General features: G+C 39.8%; 1 protein-coding gene across 1 annotated transcript in view; it reads right to left on the reverse strand.

Moving 5' to 3' along the window:
* LOC140185756 (inositol polyphosphate-5-phosphatase A-like) overlaps positions 1-19,446 on the reverse strand; it is a 481,074-nt gene that overhangs the window by 313,153 nt on the left and 148,475 nt on the right. The window contains exon 2 of the mRNA XM_072239377.1: positions 11,148-11,189. Coding sequence (XP_072095478.1) covers positions 11,148-11,189 — 42 coding nt within the window. The remainder of the gene's footprint in view (positions 1-11,147; positions 11,190-19,446) is intronic.

Raw genomic sequence — 19,446 nt, forward strand, 5'->3', positions numbered from 1 at the left:
GGATGCAGAGGTTACCATTAGGTAGGTGAGGACAAGAGTAACCCTATCCCTGGTGAGCGGTGGGAGGATGGGGTGAGGGCAGACAACACAAAATGAAAGGGATGTGGGTGAGGGCAGCAATGACAGTGGAGCAAGGAAAGCCCCTTTCTTTGAAGAAGAAGCACATCATGAAATATGGGTTTGGTTGTCTGGCATTGGGTTTAGTGGTGAGATTAGTGGGTTACAAACAGAATGTGATATATTGTTACCATATTACAGAAAAAGGCACGAGTTAAGAATAGTGTAGTTCTGTGGGGATTCAAAGCCATATTATCTGAATGATAAGAGACTGAAAGGGTCTGAAATGTAGAGGCTTCTGGGTGTGCCAGTGCATGATTCGCACATGGTTATAATGGAAAAACAGCATTTAATCCTGAATGTTAGTAAAATTCATTGATTATCCTCCTGCGCCTAACTGGTGCATCAGTGGGCAACCTTGCATTTCTTTAGCATTTCTCTGTTTTATGAGGTTGAGCTGCTAGCTCGATGCTCAACCCAGCACGGATGGAAAGCGTGCAAGGAGACAGCCAGATTCGAAACTAGGACCACTTGCCTCGAAGTCTGGTGCAGATCCCACTACACCACCGGCTGGCTATGAACACTAGCAAGCAGGATATTATCAGCTACTGCAAGGGGTTTGAATATGAAAATGTTAAGTTATGCTTCAACTACGTAGGGCTTAAAATGAGAATATATCTGAAGTAAAATGTACAATAATGGTATTCTTGTTAATAATTTGGAGCAGTTCGGAGGAGCTTTAATTGACAAATACTGGAATATCTCATTATGGGCCTTTATCTGAGGTACACTTAGTCATTTAAATGAAGCATACAAGACCCTGATGTGTTTTCAGAAGGTGAATGTGGAGGGGATGTTTCCTCTTGTGGAAGAATCTGGAAAAAGGAGGCCACTGTTTTAAAAAAGGTAGTCATCCAGTGAGGACAAAGAAGAGATGATTTTTTTTTGGTCCAAAGTTCATGAGTTTTTGGAAGCCTTTTACTCAAAGGAAGGTGGAAGCAGAACCATCCTCGACCCATGGTCTTGGTCCAACAAACGAAAATACATGCAGATTTGCAATGATCAAAGTGGAAGCAGTTCTGATGGACATGCCTGGAATTAAAGTGACAACTTAAACTCTGAGAATAACCTTCGCGATGAACAATTCCTTGTGACAAAGAGTAGAAGTAACTTTGCTCATGCTGAATCTGCTGAATTCCTGAGAAGGAATGAGGGCAACCCCATCACATTGCTCGAAATGTGTGGTGGAAAATGATTCATACAGTTAAAGGTATCAAGAGGTGAAACTGGGACACAAGTCTCTCGTTCACGACGAGAATACCAGCAAAGTGACTTCATGGCAGGCACGTGACATGTTATCAATGGGCAATCATATCAGAATGCTTGGCTTTAGTAAATCAGGGCTTAGAGCTGCAGTGTGTTGCAACAAGTGAAACAGATGGAACAACATGTCACCAATTGTTCTGACCCAAGATTTCAAACCAAAATGTCTTTTCACCCTACAGATGCTGCTCAACCTGCTGAATTCCTCCAGCTGATTGTTTCTTGCAATATGATACCACAGTTTTTCTTTGTTATTGACAGGAACCAGATGTTCTATGGGAGCCAACAAAGGGGGGTGGGGGGAGTGCATTTAGTGAAGGAGGGTACGAGAGGTTCAACTGCAAAATAAACTGCATTATTTTCAACAGGCAAGAAAATCTGCCAAATTGAATCAGAAATAGGAAAACATTAGATTCACCGTTCTGCTCAGACTATTTTTCACCAGATTTTAAATATATGTTATTATACTAACATCTTCATCCAGTGTCAGGGTAATGGACAATAAATATAACCTGTGTTATAATTCTATTGTTAATAATACCAATAAGTAAAGGTTGCTATTCTCCTTGGCTCGAATATGGTTGTTAATGTTACAACATTAATTCTATGTTTTATGCCAAATCTAGCAGTAGTTTGGCACCATTGAAGGATGGAATCAAAATAACACCATGGAAAAACAGAATATAGTAAGTACAAATACAGAAAAAAAATCAGTGTAGATGACAAAGGTTTAAAAAATTGATGTTATTTTCTCTCTGCAGCCTGTCTGGCAGAATCAGCTTTACTGGAACTGCTTTTAACTTCATGTACAGCTCAGATCTGAAATATTCAAATGAGGATTATACCAGCATTTGACAAACAGTTTCTAATTTTATGGTACCATCAATTGGCAAAACACCTCCAGGTGATTCATATGAACTGTATCAAACAAATATTAATGCCAACCCACCAAGAAGCACTTTAAAGGGCAAAAACAAAAAGATTTGGGAAAGGAATTACAAAGATCAGGAGCTGGCAGTCAATGGTAAATTCAGCGCAGACCAGGTGTCATCCAACCAAAAGTTAACATTGGTTAGAAAGAGCAGGGATATTGTACTGACAAGATTTACAAAGACGAGCACAAAACCTATTCTGTGAAAGCAAAAGCTGCATGCTAGAAATCAGAAATAACAAACAGGAAATAATGGAAGTGGCACATTGGGTAAGCACCTGTAGAGGGTGAAACTGTGAATGTTTCCGGTCAGTTGCAGCCAGCTTCTCACATGAACACACTTTGTCGTTACCGGCCTGAAACATGGCACAGGGGTAGCGGAGCTATGAATCAAATAACAACCATCTAATTTTCTTCTGACTCCTACTGCTAAAATGGTGCAGAGTACAATGATAATGCGCACTCTAATTAATCGGTACAAAATTGAGTTGAATGCTAGGCCACATTAAATATCTTCAGTGCTTTGAAAATTAGGGTAGTAACTACCTCAAAAAAGAAGGAAGTTGAATGAACCAAAGATAAGACATAATAGTGTGTTTAGATGAAGCAGTGGAAAATGATGACTGCCGAATGAATCTGAAAGTCTAGCTGGCCTGCATTTTAGTACCAAACATCCATGCTGTGTAAGTTCTCTGTTGTTACCATAGCAGAGTTCATTGCAATTAGAATCCACATTGGGAATTAGATTTTCATCTTCATTGTGCACTGAATCAGCAAGTTGTCCATGATTTGGGGATTGGGAGGGAGACAATAAATTTTATCTGGATACTTAAATCACCGTCAATAGCTTGAGAGGCTTTATATGGGAAATATTTCCATTAATTCTTTAAACTCTCACGTCACACCACTACAAGAGATGAGCAGGTAAGAAGTGTCAAAGACACCAAATACAGAAATGCAGCTAAAGTTCACTGAAAGAAAACATAATGGCAACTTTATGAAAGAACCCACCTTTCTTTCCTTATTTACCTCAGTTTTCAGAGTGGTACCACGGAAATTAAATAAATATAGAACTAAACTACAGAGAGCAAAGCAAAGCTCATTTCAGCTGTTTTTGAGTGAAATGTGTGACTTGGACAAACACAGGACTATATTAATCTCAGCCACCCACTGGACTAGGCTCCAGAGAGAATCTCCTGTTTTTTTTCCCCAATGCAAATGTGCATAATTGTGTATGCACACAATTATGCACATTTGCGTTGGGGAAAAAAAAACTGCTAGTAGGACTCAGAGTTGAGCAGCATCTGTGGGGTGGGGGGAGAAAGGAGGAGTAGTATATATTTTGGGTCAAATTCCTGCATCAGGGCTGAAAGTGACGAGGGACAATAACTAGTTTAAAGAGAAGGGGGGGGAAGAAGGGTGCTAAAGGTCAATAGTAGGGTGTGAGATGACTGGTAGGGGATCTAGGTAAAGGAAGGGAGGGGCGTAGTTGGGAGACAGGTGGATGACAAGTCTACCTTTCACCTACCAGCCCCTGCCTCCCCCACTTCTCTTTATACAGGCTATAATCCCTCTGCCCTTTCAAACCTGGACAAGAAACATCGACAATTCCTTTCCCTTCACAGATGCTGCTTAATCCACTGAGTTCTCCCAGCAGTTTGTTCTCTCCTCCAGATTCCAGCATCTTTAGACTCTTGGGTCCACATTGTGTGGGGTCTGCTTTTACAAGAATCAACAAATACATTAAAGGAAGGGCCAAACCAAGCCTAAGAGGTTCGTAGGCCCAGATTAGTCGAACACTTTCGCTTTTAAGTTAAAATCAGCACTTCCTGCTTTATCTTAAGATTTTTCATTGCATTGATAAACGAAACCCCAGCATGTTCAAAAATAATAGGCATCGAGTCTATCTGGAACTAGAATGTTGCAACTGCGAGCATTTTATTCTATGAACTGAATCACAGAGCAGGCTCACTAGGCACATTTGCCAACTCTCCAGCATTGCCTTGGAATTCCAGAATTAGAGCTTCATTTTCGGGGCACTCCTGCAAATAACCTGAGACAGCAATCATAATTTTTGCACTACTTAATTTAATTTTTATATACATTTCTTTTTGTAATTTATAGGTTTTTTATTATGTATTGCCATGTACTGCTACCATAAACCAACAAGTTTCATGACATACACCAGTGATATTAAACCTAATCCTGATTCTGATTCTACAAACTTGCTAACTCATCCATCTGCAAGTTGTTTACATAACTTAATGCCAGCAAAATAAATGAGCTGGTCATTGACTTCAGGACAGGCGCAGAGTACATGCTCCTGTTTACATCGGTGGTGCTGAGGTCAAGAGGGTTGATATCTCCAAGTTCCTATGGGTGAATATTAGCAACAGTCTGTCCTGATTCGATCATGTTGACGCCATGGGCAAAATTGCTCACCAGTGCCTCAGGAAGCTAAAGAAATTTGTCAGGTCCACTTTTACACTCACCGTTTTTTTCAGAAAGCCAACGAAAAAATAATGCAGTGTGCCCCTCACTCCCTTTGAACACTTTGGTTTATGATTTCTTTTTCTAATGGGAAAGGGTATATCTAGAGACTATAAAAAGATACCCAATGTAGAAGTACAGAAGGAAATTGAGAAGAATTCAGAATTGGCTTACCCATTGAAGACAGAGGATAGAGGTAAAAGGGTGTTACTTTGGCTGAAGGTTAGTAACTAGGGGTCTTCAGCAGGGATGAGTGCTGGGGCCTGTTGTTTGTGAGATATATAAATGACTTGTATGTAAATGTAGGTGGATTAGTTAGAAGTTTTGCAGATGACACAAGGATTGGAGCAGTTGTCAACAGTGTAGAGGGTTGTCAACAAATACAGCAGAATATGGATCAGTTACAGATATGGGTAGAGAAATAGAAATAGAATTTTATCTTAGCAGGTAAGAGGTATTGCATTTTGGGAGGTCAAGTATAAGAGGAAAGTATACAGTTAATGAAGAGGAGAAGATGGCGCGACACAGCGCGCAGTGGCCACTCCGGTGATGAATATCTGTTATCTGTCAAGTAGGGTGCCTGCACAATCCTGATTTGATGGAGACAGACGAGAGAGCACGGAGGAAAATCTAGTGAAACTTCTGAAGTGCCTGTTTGGCTGCTGCTGCTACAGTGTGATCCAGAATCTCCGGAGGGGAAGGCCCCGAGTCCTTGGCTTTGCTTGTTGCTCGGCGGCCGGGGTGCGATCGAGGTGCTCGGCAGAGATGGTGCTCGGTGTCGGAGGGCTGGTCGGAGGCTCCAAGTTTTCGGACGGACTCGGAGTCCACTGTGGTCGGGTGATTCCAGGGTGCTGCATCGGCAAGTTTGCGGCACTGGAGGTTCATGGCAGGGAGAGTTTCTCCCTTCTACCACCTGCACGAGATGATAGGCTATTGGGACTTTTTTTTACCGTGCCCGTGGTCTGCTCTTTATCAAATTACGGTATTGCTCTGCACTATTGTAACTATATGTTATAATTATGTGGTTTTTGTCAGTTTTAGTCTTGGTCTGTCCTGTGTTTCTGTGATATCATACTGGAGGAACATTGTATCATTTCTTAATGCATGCATTTCTAAAAGACAGTAAATGAGGACTCAGTGTCCTCATAATCTAATCTAATCTAATGGCAGAACCTTTAACAACACTGATGTACAGAGGAATCTTAGGATCTAAATCCATTGCTCCATTAAAATGGCCACACAAGTAAGTTTCATTGGTTTGGGCATTGAGTATAGGAGTAAGGAAGTCATGTTGTAGCTTTATAAAACATTGCCGCAGAAAGGCAGTATCCATTATCAAAGATCCTTACCACCCAGTCCATGCTCTTTTCTCACTGCTGCCATCAAGTAGAAGGTACAGGTGGCGCTGGACTCGCTCCACCTAGTTCAAAACCAGTTTCTACCCCTCAACCATCAGGCTCTTGAACAAAAGGGGATATCTACACTCACTTATCTTGTTATTTCATGCTCATTATTTATTGCTATTTATTTATTATCTGCATTTACACAGTTTGTTTACTGTTTACAGTTACGGTTCTATAGATTTGTGAAGTATGCCCACAGAAAAAAGAATCTCAGGGCTGTATGTGGTGACATGCATAGTATGTACACTGAAAATAAATTTTACTTTGAACTTTGGAATTTTGAGTAGACCTCATTTGTGCCTATCCTTCCTCAGAGTCTCTCTACACACTGTATCTACCTTTACACGAATTGCCCCATCCTCTGACCTATCACTCTGCTTCCCATCCGCGCCTGCCATAACTAGTTTTAACTCTCCTCAAAGACCTCAAAGAATGGGGAAATACTCAAAAGTAGTCCATTTAGAGATGAAAGTCTCACCATCTGAGGGAATTTGAATTTATATTGTGTACATTTGTCCTGTCCATTCATCAGAATCAGGTTTATCATCACTGACATATACTGTATTGTGAAATTTGTTTTATAGTAGCAGTACAGTGCAATACATAAAATATATAAAATTACTCCACCAATGAAAGTTTTTCTGTGATTGCCTGCTGTTTGGAAAATGTATTTGCAATATCTACTGGCTTTTAGGTGAAGCCATATTCATATGGATCAGACACTTCCATGCTCTGGTCACATTAGCACATCTGACTTTTACCTTATTTCCGGCATGTTCCTATTAAATATCACAATTTATACAATGTCCATTTCTTCTCATAATGATGTAAATTAGAGATTTAAAGTTCAACCAGCTACCTTTGTCATACATTTGAGAAAAATATAAAGACTATCCTATGATGAAATGCAACACAAATTATAGTCCCCTTGTGACATCAATTCATTGATCTAAGTATCAGCTAGACTCCAAAATCTCATTATCTACTTATTATTTTCCCAGTCATATTTCTTTCTAGTTCCCAGTTGTTTGCTGCCATGTAATTTAATGCATCAGTATTTCATCTGCCTCACTGATAAGCTCACACCTTGCTGTAATCTTAGACCACCCAGGCATTAGGCAGTCATAGACATTCATGACTGCTGTGTCCGTCTCCCACACCTCCAAGGCCATCAACTATTCAACTGCTCTGCATGCTATGGGGATGGGTCCTTCAAGATCCAATGACCTTCCGCAGCATACCGTTGGGGAGAAAAGTTGTTGATGGCAATGGGTTTCTGTTTCTCCCATTGAAGATTCCTTCATAGTACATCTCTCAGGTTGTAAAGCTCCCAAATTTTGTTTTGAATCTTGTTATAGCCAATTTCTCAATTTTTCTTATGAGAGAAGTGATTAAATCTTAGCACAATGCAACAATTGTATCATGCATTGAAACTAATGAAATCCAATTCCTTAGTAAGTGCTAGTTGTGCTATGTGCTATATGCAGTGTGCTGTGTGCTGTTGGTAATGTGTTTTGCCCTGTAGGAAAGCTATTTTGTTTGGCGATATCATGCATGGTTGAATGGTAATTAAACTTGAACTTGAACTCAATGCCTAGCAATCAACCACCCTTCGATACTGGTGGCAAAAAGACAGTGAAAGCTGGAAATATGAACTGCAAAAGCTCAAAGTGTGAATTGCAGAATTCAGTGTTGAATCTAGAGCACTTTCAGATTACTAGCAACCCCAACTTTTAGATCTTATATTTCTAACAGTTCTTTTTCTGGTATTTTCAGATTATATTACACCTCCAAGGGAATGATAACTGTTCTTTTTTATGACACTCTGGTGAAGGCATGTATTAACCTTCTTGCCCATTGCAATTCCCCTACTGCCGAAAGAGGTCTACAGCTGATGCCTTCTCCCTGGCTCTACAGTCACCAATGGAGCACCTCGACAGTACATGCACCTACAGTAGATTATTTCTTATTATCCACAATCACACCCATTTCCAAACTCCTGGACTTGGGACTCATCACCTTCTTTTGCAATGGGATCCTTAGCTTCCTAACAGATCACAATCAGTAAGGCTCAAAAGCAACTCCTCTGCCACAGTTACCCCCACAAGGCTATATCCTCAGCCCCTTACTCGCTCCTTATACACTTACAACTATGTGTTCAAAATATGTTCTGATTCCATCTACAAGTTTGCAGATGATATCACCATGGTGGGCTTTATCTCAAATAACAATGAGTCAAGAGTACAGGAAGGAGATAAGGGAGCTTCCTGACATGGTGTCATGACAACACCCTTTTCTTCAATGTCAGCAAAACAAATGAGCTGGTCAGTGACTTCAGGTACACGCTCCTGTTTACATCAACAGTGCCGAGGTTGATGGGTTGACAGATTCAAGTTCCTACAAGTGAACATGAACAATAGTCTGGTCATTCGTTCATTCGTTCGCCCTGGTCCAATCATGTAGATGTCATGGGCAATAAAGCTCATCAGTGCCTCAGGAGGCTAAAGAAATTTCTCGTGTCCTCTTTTACCCTCACCAATTTTTTTTGATGTACCGCAGAAAACATCCTACCTGCATGCATAACGGCTTGGTATGGCAACTAGTTGCTCTGCCCATGACTAAAAGAAACTATACAGAATAGTGGACCCAGTCCAGCACATCACAGAAACTAGCACTATCCTCCTCCCCCATGGACTAAACCTACATTCCTCACTGCCTCTAGAAAGTAGCCTGCATAATCAACAACCCTACCTACACTGGACATGCTCTCTTCTCTCATCTCCCATTACAAGACTATTGAACAGTTCCATACTATGTTAAGATGCACTCTTAACTTCACAATCTACCTTGTTATGACCCTGTACCTTCTTGTCTACCTGCACTGCACATTTTCTGTTACTAGAATACTTTACTGTGCATTCTGTTATTGTTTGCCTTTGTGCTACCTCAAGGCACTGTTGTAATAAATTGATCTGCATGAACAGTAGGCAAGACAATTTTTTTCTTTCTACCTCTGTATGTGTGCTAGTAACAAACCAATTTACCATTATAGCTTCTGCAGGCAATCACTTCTCCCTCCCAACCAATCACTGGCCTATTCATTCATTCTCTCTGCCCCACCCCACTTTCACCATACATTAAAACTTTTAAAAACTAATTTTTCCTCACCTTGAATGAAAATCCACTGACCTCAAATACTAACTGCGTTTCTCCCTCCGCAGATGCTACTTTAGCTGTTGAAATAGAACCTGTGCTTTTTTGTTTTATTCCAGCATCTGCAGGGCATCTTTCAGACAATGGCAAACTTTCATCCTACTGTGGTTTTCTGCCTCAGTCTTCATAACATTTCACCATCCAACCAAACCTACAGCTCTTATTAGCATGAAGCAGATGGCCTGGCATTGTCCTATATTATTGGTGGATAAGGGCTGCGGTTAACACTCACAGAAAGGTTAAGATAAAAATGACTTAATGGCTATTTTATCCTCATTACCGGAACATTTAACCTGCTAACTAAAATATATTTGCACCCAAAATTCTTTTAGAGAAATGTTGTATAATTTATGTTTCATTAAAACAAAAACATGCCATATATGGCAGTTATTTCATCTGCTGTGTGGTGTAATAAAAAGGCTTCTTTATGCTGCTGGGTACATTATCCAGTGTATGAGATAAGATTCATCATACAGAATTAGGCAAGTGCTAACTTTAAAGCCAAATAAGGGCTTGGCAGACTGCATTCACGATTTAAACTTTAACTGCTGTCGACAGCACCCGCCAAGAATAACCCAAAATTCCAACACAGTTGAAAAAAAGTGATATTCCCTTTGTCATATCAACTTTGACATTGCTCTCCAGTGGAGTATTCCACTTTATCAGCAACTTTGTTATGTTTGCTATATTCTTCTCTTGGGAAGGTAAATCTACACTATTTATACATACAGTATAAGGGCATGCAATGTGTCAAGCTTGTCTGTTGAAAATGGCATTCACTCAGCAAAGTTAATGTTGCATCTATTTATGTGTTCTGTTGTCCCTGATAACAACCACATACTCTTCCTTAAATTTCAATATACTAACTCAAACAATAAAATGTTTACACTTGAGTCATTGACTCTTTACAGTCAGTGGTAGAAAAGTCTCTCCCGGCACTTAATAAAATGTAGAACATAATAGCAGAACAAAGGGAATAAAATTATAACAATAGATCTCCAGGAAGATAAAGAACCTGTCCAAATGGATTGAGAAGTAACTATGTTCATGAAACTCAAATTCCAATTAATTCAGGATTTCAAACATACTACTATTACAGTTTCTTGTGCATCTTGCATGGCCCAATCCACTTTTGGATAATCTCTGCAGATACAATGCAATGGAGTGATCACTTTATCACCCAGTATGTCAAAGACTATCAGAAAATAAACCGAGAAACTGGCTAAGACACTAGGGAACAAGTGTCTTACATGCAAGCCCAATTAAATGCTTCAAAACAATGAACGGGTCAAATTAAGCACATCAATCTTCGCTGGTAAATTCCAGCAGTGCTGGAATTAGCTGGGACACTAAACAGATTTTGTTAAGTCAGTGCATAATTATAAAAATAACAGAAGTTTTATTAAACAGAGATGAACATTTCCAGCCAGGTTGACTTGCCCTTTTAGGAGTTTATTTCATCTTAACGATATGACAGTCGGTTTGAAATATAAAATCTTAATGTCAGCAATCCATAAAAAGAATTATCATTACCAGGCGATGGAATAGAAATATGACGAATTCTTAGTTAAAACACATTTTCATCTCCTTTCGAAACATGCTATATTCAAATGACCTGACATGGCACCAATATTCTTCACAGCATTTCTCAGCGCTGTCTTCAATTTTCACTGATTTTGTTTGCAGTGAGAGGGGAGGAAGTCTCCAATACTTTTTACAAACATTCCTACCTGATAAAATTCCCGAAGCCAATTCTTCTGTAGGTTTTCAGGCTGTAAAACACAAAAGATGAAAGGAAAGTAAACAACCTGTCCAGAAAGTTATACATTGCATTTTGAGGACTACATAAAAGAGGGTTCGGCTTCAAGTTTTCATTTACTTTTGTGGCTATAAACAAACTGAGAACGCTGATTACCAAAATGGAATTATACATTTTTAGGGCTGTGCTGAAAGCTGTTCAGAACAAAATAGAAATCGCTTTATATTCTTGCTCGTGAAAATAACAAAAGATGTCAGTTTACAATTCCAAATACACTGCTGAATTCCACAGAACTGAGGAGAACATTTGGAAATGAATGAGCATTGCAGCATTTCTGGGTTTTACTTCAAAGAATTGACACCCAAGATTATAGGTAGGAAGATGTGAACGCGGCTGAACAAGAAAGATTGCTGAAGATGGTATTATCTCTCACTCAAGGTGTATCAAAATTACAGCCTATTGCTGAGAAAATTACAGTATTACTTATCACAGTCCCTAACATTGCACATTGATGACAGAAGCATTTGACTGGTATTGAAGTGGTTACAGCAATTGCTAATTAAGCTATCTGAAACATATTAAACCTCTAAAATTTTGTGCACTATTTTTAAACAGACTATTTTCATCTGGGCATATCCAGCATTTTAAACCTGTCTTTAAAATATTGTTATTTCACTGAACCTCTTGATATTGTAACAGGGTCTTAAATTTAGCAATGGCAGTAACAAGTCTGGAATCATACACCAGAAAAATAGAAGGGGAAAAGCAATCTGTCAACCAAACAGAAAATGCTGAAAAAGTGCAGACAGCCAGTCAGAACTGGGAAGTAAAAGGATTTTTACCATTAAGGATAACCACCTAAAATACCATGACCTGTTGACTGACACAGGGACAACTATAATTGTCATTGACTCCTTGGACTTCCCTTTATCTTAATCTTAACCAATTATAGTATTATTAAATGTTATTAATCCATATCGTACAAAGGCAGGACCCCAGAAATGTGCCATTTGGGCATAATGTCTTCAGTATGAGAAACAGGAGAATGAACAGACAGCTGTCATATAATCTAGGAAAAACATGTTTTTTGCAACTGTGCACATGCAACTGCCCATATGAATCCATTTCAGATCTAATTAGGTCATTTCAAACAAAGATTGTCAGTGAACTGTTGAGGAACTCTCTTGTTCCCAGCTTAAAACTCATCATGATTCATTCTTGATGCAAACTATACTTGACCTCTATTCAGTGGAAAAAAAGCATATGGAAATAATAAACAGTTGATTCTGCACCTTGCAAATCCATTGCACAAAGGATGACCTGCAATTTTGGCAACTGATATTTACATGTACAGAACTGTGCAAAAGTCTTAGGCACATATATAAAGCTACAGTGCCAAAAACCTTTGCACAGTACTGTAGTAATTTTATGTATTGCACTGTACTGCTACAAAAAAAAAGCAAATTTCATGACATATGTGAGTGATGATGAACCTGATCCTGATATTGGTCCCTATTGTGGACAGAGAGTGGGAAGGGGGCAAGGAGAAGGGAATCATGAGTGGGAATAGGGGAAGGGAGAGACACTCTGTAATAGTGTCTCAGGGCTGTGTGTGTCTGCACCCGCGCCACTCCATTCCACCCCTGGCACTTCTACTCTGCCACCTGTCCCACACCCCTCCTGTGGTGCTCCACCTCACCATTCCCAACATCCTTTGCTCCCGCCAGATTTACAAACTCACTCTCCGCTCCACGTTGACAAACACAGTACTGTGCAAAAGCCTTAGGCACTCTAACTTCATATATTTGTCTCAGACTTTTGCACAGTGCTGGACAACTGCAAAATCCTGCAGATGTCACATATCTGAAAATGCTGGAAACATTCTCCAGTCACGTCATCTGCGGTGGGAGAAACAATTCACTATTTCAGTTTTATGGCATTATATCACAGTTGGAAAAGTTCAATGAATCTTATTTACTGTCATCTTTTTCTGAGATTTTTCAAAGTTCATTGACATAAAAAAATCAACCCTGGGTCACTCATCTCAGCTGCTGTCTGATCTGCTGAATATCTTCTGCATATTCTAATTCTTCACTCAAGCCAATGATTAGTGAGGCACCAGTCTTACATTTATACCGGTGAAATGTCCTCAGCTTAACAAACACTAATAAACAACACATTAACACTGCATGGTTGTGATGAGGGTATACTGAGCACTAAACCAAAATAATGATGGTTCTCTGAGGCCATTGGGAGTTCTCCTACATCTCCTGCTGAGAGCCAGTGCACTATTTGATCTTATGTTAATCAGAAGGCAAGCCATGAATTAAAACAACAATACAAATATTAAATGTGGACTTCGTAAGCTTTTCTACTTTTTTGACATGTTCTCACAATACCTGGGCAGAATGATTTCCATGCACGGGGAGAGACATTAATGTGAGTTAAATTAGAACAATTGCTACCTTTTTTACAGCCATGTCTGTGTATATCTTTGCCTGCCCATACATGTGCGCTCCACTGTTACTAAAAGCATTGCTAATTATGGTTCTCCAATAAGAATATTATTCAAGACTAGCATAGTTCCTTAGAATAAAATATAACTGACATTGTATTACTCAAGTTTCCATAGGTCTGCCTCGGCAGAATTTTGTACCAGTAATAAAGAGAGAAAACAATAAAGGTGGCAGTTTCAGTGTACTTTGAGCAACTTTGAACTAATGTTTGGTTCATTAGAAGTTAAGAATTGCTTACAAATGTACAAATAGCTATTTCCTAATACTCCCATCAGGCATAAAGAGAGGCATAAAAATCCATAGAGAAATATCATTAAAATATGTGCATGTTCCAAATTTCAATTATTTTCAGAGGGAATGCTGAATTTACCTATATGTATTGAAAAAACATATGCCTACTGCAATCTAATGAGGCAGGTTTTCTTTTAAAAGCTTTTAGTTTTGTATGCACAGCAGTGACCTACTTTCCTTGTACCATTCCCCTGCCAAAGCTGTAATAGCCATAGTTAAAATGGATCTCATTAGAAATGCTGCTATTACAATAGGAAATCATTTCCTGAGTAATTATTCAATATTTACATTAAATATTTAATATCCACAGGGATCTTACAGTAACATATGAATTTGTACAGTTTCTGTGAATCCATAATTCTGTGGGAAATTTCAGAAGTGAACGAACATTGATCTTTACTGACTGTATTTTACCTCTGCCAGTAATCTCTTCCGCCACTCACAAGCCCGAGCACTTCACCCAAACACCATTTTTGAAGCAGAATAATGAACAATTGCTGACCTACTTTAATGTTTTCTCCACAAGCCACTAAAAGTTATAAGAGAGTGAACATAAGAAATGGGAACAGGGGGAGGAAATTGGTCATTCGAGCCTACTCTGCCATTCATGAAAATCATAGCTGATCTTTCGCCTCAGCTGATCTCTGCTTTGAAGAAGTTGAGGACCTCTTCTGCTAGAGAATCAAAATCAGAATCAGGTTTATTATCACTGGCAAAGGTCATGAAATTTGTTGCTTTGTGTCCCCATGTGCAGTACAATACATTAGGAAGTTAATATAAGTTACAATAAAAAATACGAAAAATAAGTAATGCAAAATAAAAACAAAACAGTGATGTCGTGTTCATTGCATCATGTACTGTTCAAAGTTGTGATGGTGGAGGGGAAGAAGCTGTTCCTAAATTGCTGAGTGTGTGAATTCAGGACGTATCTCCTCCCTGATGAGAAGAGGGCAAGCCCTGCATGGTGAAGGTCCTTAATAATGGATACCAGACTTCTTGATATACCAGCTTTTGAAGATGTGCTTGATGCTGGGGAGTTTGGTGCCCATGGTTGAGTTTACAACCCTTTTGCAACTTTTGGCAATCATTGGTACCTCGATACAACCAGTCATAAGGTTCTCCATGGTACATCTGTAGAAATTTGCTCAGGTCTTTGTGACATACCAAATATCCTCAAACTTAGAATGAAATCTATCTGCTGGTGTGCCTTTTTCACATTTGCATCAATATGTTGGGCACAAGATAAATACTCAAAGATGTTGACACCCAGGAAATTGAACCCGCTCTTTGTTTCCACTGCTGACACTTTGATGAGGACAGGTGTGTGTTCTCCAAATTTCCATGCCTTTTAATCAATAAAGAAGAGCCTGGCTGTCATCCAAGTGATTCATGGCCAAGCAGAGAGCCAGTGAGATTGCACCAACTGTAGACTATTGTGGCAGTAGGGAAACTGTAGAGGGTTAGGCAGGAGTTAATTCTAGCCATGATGAACCTCTCAAAGCACTTCATCACAGTAGATGTCAGTGCTACCAAGTGATGGCACAACCTGCTCTTCCTGGTTACTAGTATGATTGATGCCTTTTTGAAATAGTTGGGAAACTACAACTGCAACACTGAGAAACCAAAGATGTTCATTAGTCCTGCAGCCAGTTGGTTGGCGCAGATTTTCAGTGCCCAGCAAGGTACACCATCACGGCCTGACGCCTTGCAAAGATTCACCTTCTTGAAAGATGTTCTGACATTGGCCCCTGCAACAGATGTCATGGAGTCACCAGATACTGCAGGGATTCACACAGGTATAGTTTAATTCTCCCTTTCAAAGTATGCATAAAAGATATTCAGCTCACTGGGGAGTGAAGCATCACAACCTCTTATATTAGGTTTCACCTAGTAGGAAGTAATAGCCTGCCAACCCTGCCATAGCTGACGTGCACCCAGTTCAGTCTCTAACTTCACTCATAATTCCTTCCTCACTCTTAAGGTAGCCTTCCATCTTGTAGAGTTCTGGATCACTGGTCATGAACACCAGAGATCTCGCCCTCAGAAGCCTATGAATCTCATGGTTCATCCACAGCTTCTGGTTTGTGTCTGCCCATTATATTCACATGGCACACACTCATCCACACATGTTGCGATGAAATTGGTGATACCCATGGCACATTCATACTTATCTGAAATGAATCCCTGAATATGGTCCAGTCCACCAAGTCAAAGCAATTTTGTAAATTAATCTCTGCCTCAATTGGCCATCGCTTTTCAGTCCTCACCACAGGTGTGCAGTCCTCAATTATTTTCTTATTGGCTTTCCTAACATTGGAGTGTGAAATTGGAGTGAAGTTGCAGCCACAGTATAGAGAAACATGGAAGCCAATCTGTGCCCTCAAGGTCCCATAAACAGTGATATGATAATATCCAGATACGCTTTTTTGATGATTGACAATCAAAGATCTATTCCGCTGAAGTGTTTTCGACTTGAAGTGTTAGATCTGCTTCTTTCTGCTCAGACGCCACCTGAGCTGCCCAGTGTTACCAGCATTTTCTGCTTCTTTATCAGTTTTAATGATCTTAGCTGAGAAATAATTATTCGGGAGGAATCTGGGAAGTTATTTGAAAAAGATGCAATATTCTTTCAGTGTATTTTCCAAGCAATGACACTCCAACAATTTAGTTCTGAATCAAAGTGTCAACCTGGAATTGGGTCTTGAACTGCAACTTATTGGCCTAATGTTAGTAGCAGGGCAATTAGTGACATCTAGAATGAAGGATCTAAACACCAAATGTCTCAGGATAAGTAATAAGGCTAAGCAAAGTCAATCATGGAAATTCATGTTTAACTAATCTATTGGTGGTTTTTAAGGACACTGTGGGTAGAAAAGGTAAGGGGGAACCATTAGATGTGGTTTATATATGGTTTATAATGGGAACCAGTAGATGTGGACTATCCACATATTCTTTAATTATGGCTGTCTGTCCATGCAAGTGATGTACAAATGGGACATTGTGGTTGGTTTCAAAATCCAGTAATATCTTAAGGATAGGCAGCCGTGATGAAGGAATGTGTAGACAGACCAGATGTTTCATTTCTGGTAAAATAAAATTAAAACTCTGCTTCTAAAGTACAAATTTAGATTTTACTATCTTGCCTAAACCCCTTAGCACTGCTTGTCCAAAGTCCAGCACTTGATGAGAATAAGTGCCCACAAATTATTATATGTTGTACTCCATTTCCTAAGCAGTGAACCCCTGACTGTGTCGAAAAACTGTCACAATGTCAATACCTTTCTGGTCAACCTACCCCCCTGCATTTTTTTTAAAATTTTGAAACATTCAAAATTCTACTATCTGGCTCATAACAAGTTCCATTCACCAATCTTTACTTAAGAACAGCTCCTTATTTCTAACCTGCTCCAGCTGGCACTCACACAGACTGGATCTCGTGTATTTTCTCAATCTGGCCAACTCTACATCTGGCGGTGATGCCTTCAGCAGATTCACCTTAACGCTCTGCAGCTTACTCCCTAAACTTCTCGGGTGCTCTTTAAAACCTTGCTCTACCATTCTCTCACCTGCTCTAACATGAAGCTCATTGTCATATGTTCTTCAATAAAAACTCACGTGACATGCCATTACATTGAATATATTATATAAATCTGTTCTTTATTATGGCTGTAGGGTGGCGGAATGGCAAACAAAAAGTGAAATGAGCTTAAGTAGTAAAGCGTCACCAAACTGGCAAAGTTCAGAATAATAAATACCATCGTGTATCAAATGAGGCTAAATCATTATTCATTTTTAACAATGCAAAATACGTGCTTCCATATTCCAGTTATACACCTGAACTACATTCACACAAAATATCCTCAACGATGAATTGCAGTCTCCAGATGATACAGTCAGCAGAAGGATTCAATTCTACGTAGCAGGAAGCAGTTGTACAAATATTTTTGAACTATTTCAGATTTGCACTATGATCTTTACACTATTCATTATTTTGCAGCTGCTTCTTTTGTTGTATTTATTATTACTGTGTATACCATTTACTATGTGAGCTTCACACAGGTAAGGAATTTCATTGCACCCTGGTGTATACAACAGTAAACTAATCTAAACAACAGGAATTCTGCAGATGCTGGAAATTCAAGCAACACACACCAAAGTTGCTGGTAAACGCAGCAGGCCAGGCAGCATCTCTAGGAAGAGGTGCAGTCGACGTTTCAGGCCGAGACCCTTCGTCAGGACTAACTGAAGGAAGAGTGAGTAAGGGATTTGAAAGTTGGAGGGGGAGGGGGAGATCCAAAATGATAGGAGAAGACAGGAGGGGGAGGGATGGAGCCAAGAGCTGGACAGGTGATTGGCAAAAGGGGATACGAGAGGATCATGGGACAGGAGGTCCGGGAAGAAAGGATTAGGTAAACTAATCTAATCTGGAATTTTATCATCCATTTGGAGTGTGGTACAATGGTTGTGCTGTAGTTTTACAGCTCCAGGGATTTGGGTTAAATCCTGACCTGGGGTACTGTCTGCATAGAGTTTGCACATTCTCCCCCTGATCTGGGGCTTTCTTCGGTCCATCCACCACAGGCGGAACTTCCCAGTAGCCAAGTATTTTAATTCCCATTCCCATTCCTGTCCCGACATGTCAGTCCATGGCCTCCTCTTGTGCAATATCTTATATTGCATCTGCGCAACCTCCAACCTCATGGCATGAATATTGATTTCAGAATCAGAATCGGGTTTATTATCACCAGCATATGACGTGAAATTTGTTAACTTAGCAGCAGCGGTCCAATGCAATACATAATCTAGCAGAGAAAAAAAATAAAATAAAATAAAAATAACAATAATAATAATAAATAAACAAGTATATCAATTATATACATTGAATACATTACAAAAAAAATGTGTAAAAACAGAAAGTAAGTAAGGTAGTGCCCAAAGATTCAATGTCCATTTAGGAATCAGAAGGCAGAGGGGAAGAAAATGTTCCTGAATTGCTGAGTGTGTGCCTTCAGGCTTCTGTACCCCCTATCTGATGGTAACAGTGAGAAAAGGGCATGCCCTGGGTGCTGGACATCCTTAATAATGGATGGCGCCTTTCTGAGATACCTAAAGATGTCCTGGATACTTTGTAGGCTGGTACCCAAGATGAAGCTGACTAGATTTACAACCTTCTGCAACTTCTCCTTCTGATCAAAAATATCCTCCCACTCCACTCTTCCTCTATTCCTCATTCTTCTCACCTACCTATCTCTTCTCCCTGGGTCCACTCTCCTCTCCTATCAGATTCCTTCTTCTCCAGCCTTTGACTTTTCCCACCCAGCTGAATTCACCTATCACCTTCCAGCTGATGCCCTTCCCTTCTTCCCACCTTTTTTATTCTGGCATTTCCCCCCTTTCTTCTCAGTCCTGAAGAGAAGGGTCTCGGCCCGAAACATGTCCGCTTGTTCATTTCCATAGATGCTG

The sequence above is a fragment of the Mobula birostris genome, chromosome 21 (assembly GCF_030028105.1).
Source record: "Mobula birostris isolate sMobBir1 chromosome 21, sMobBir1.hap1, whole genome shotgun sequence".
NCBI classification, from domain to species: Eukaryota; Metazoa; Chordata; class Chondrichthyes; order Myliobatiformes; family Myliobatidae; genus Mobula; species Mobula birostris.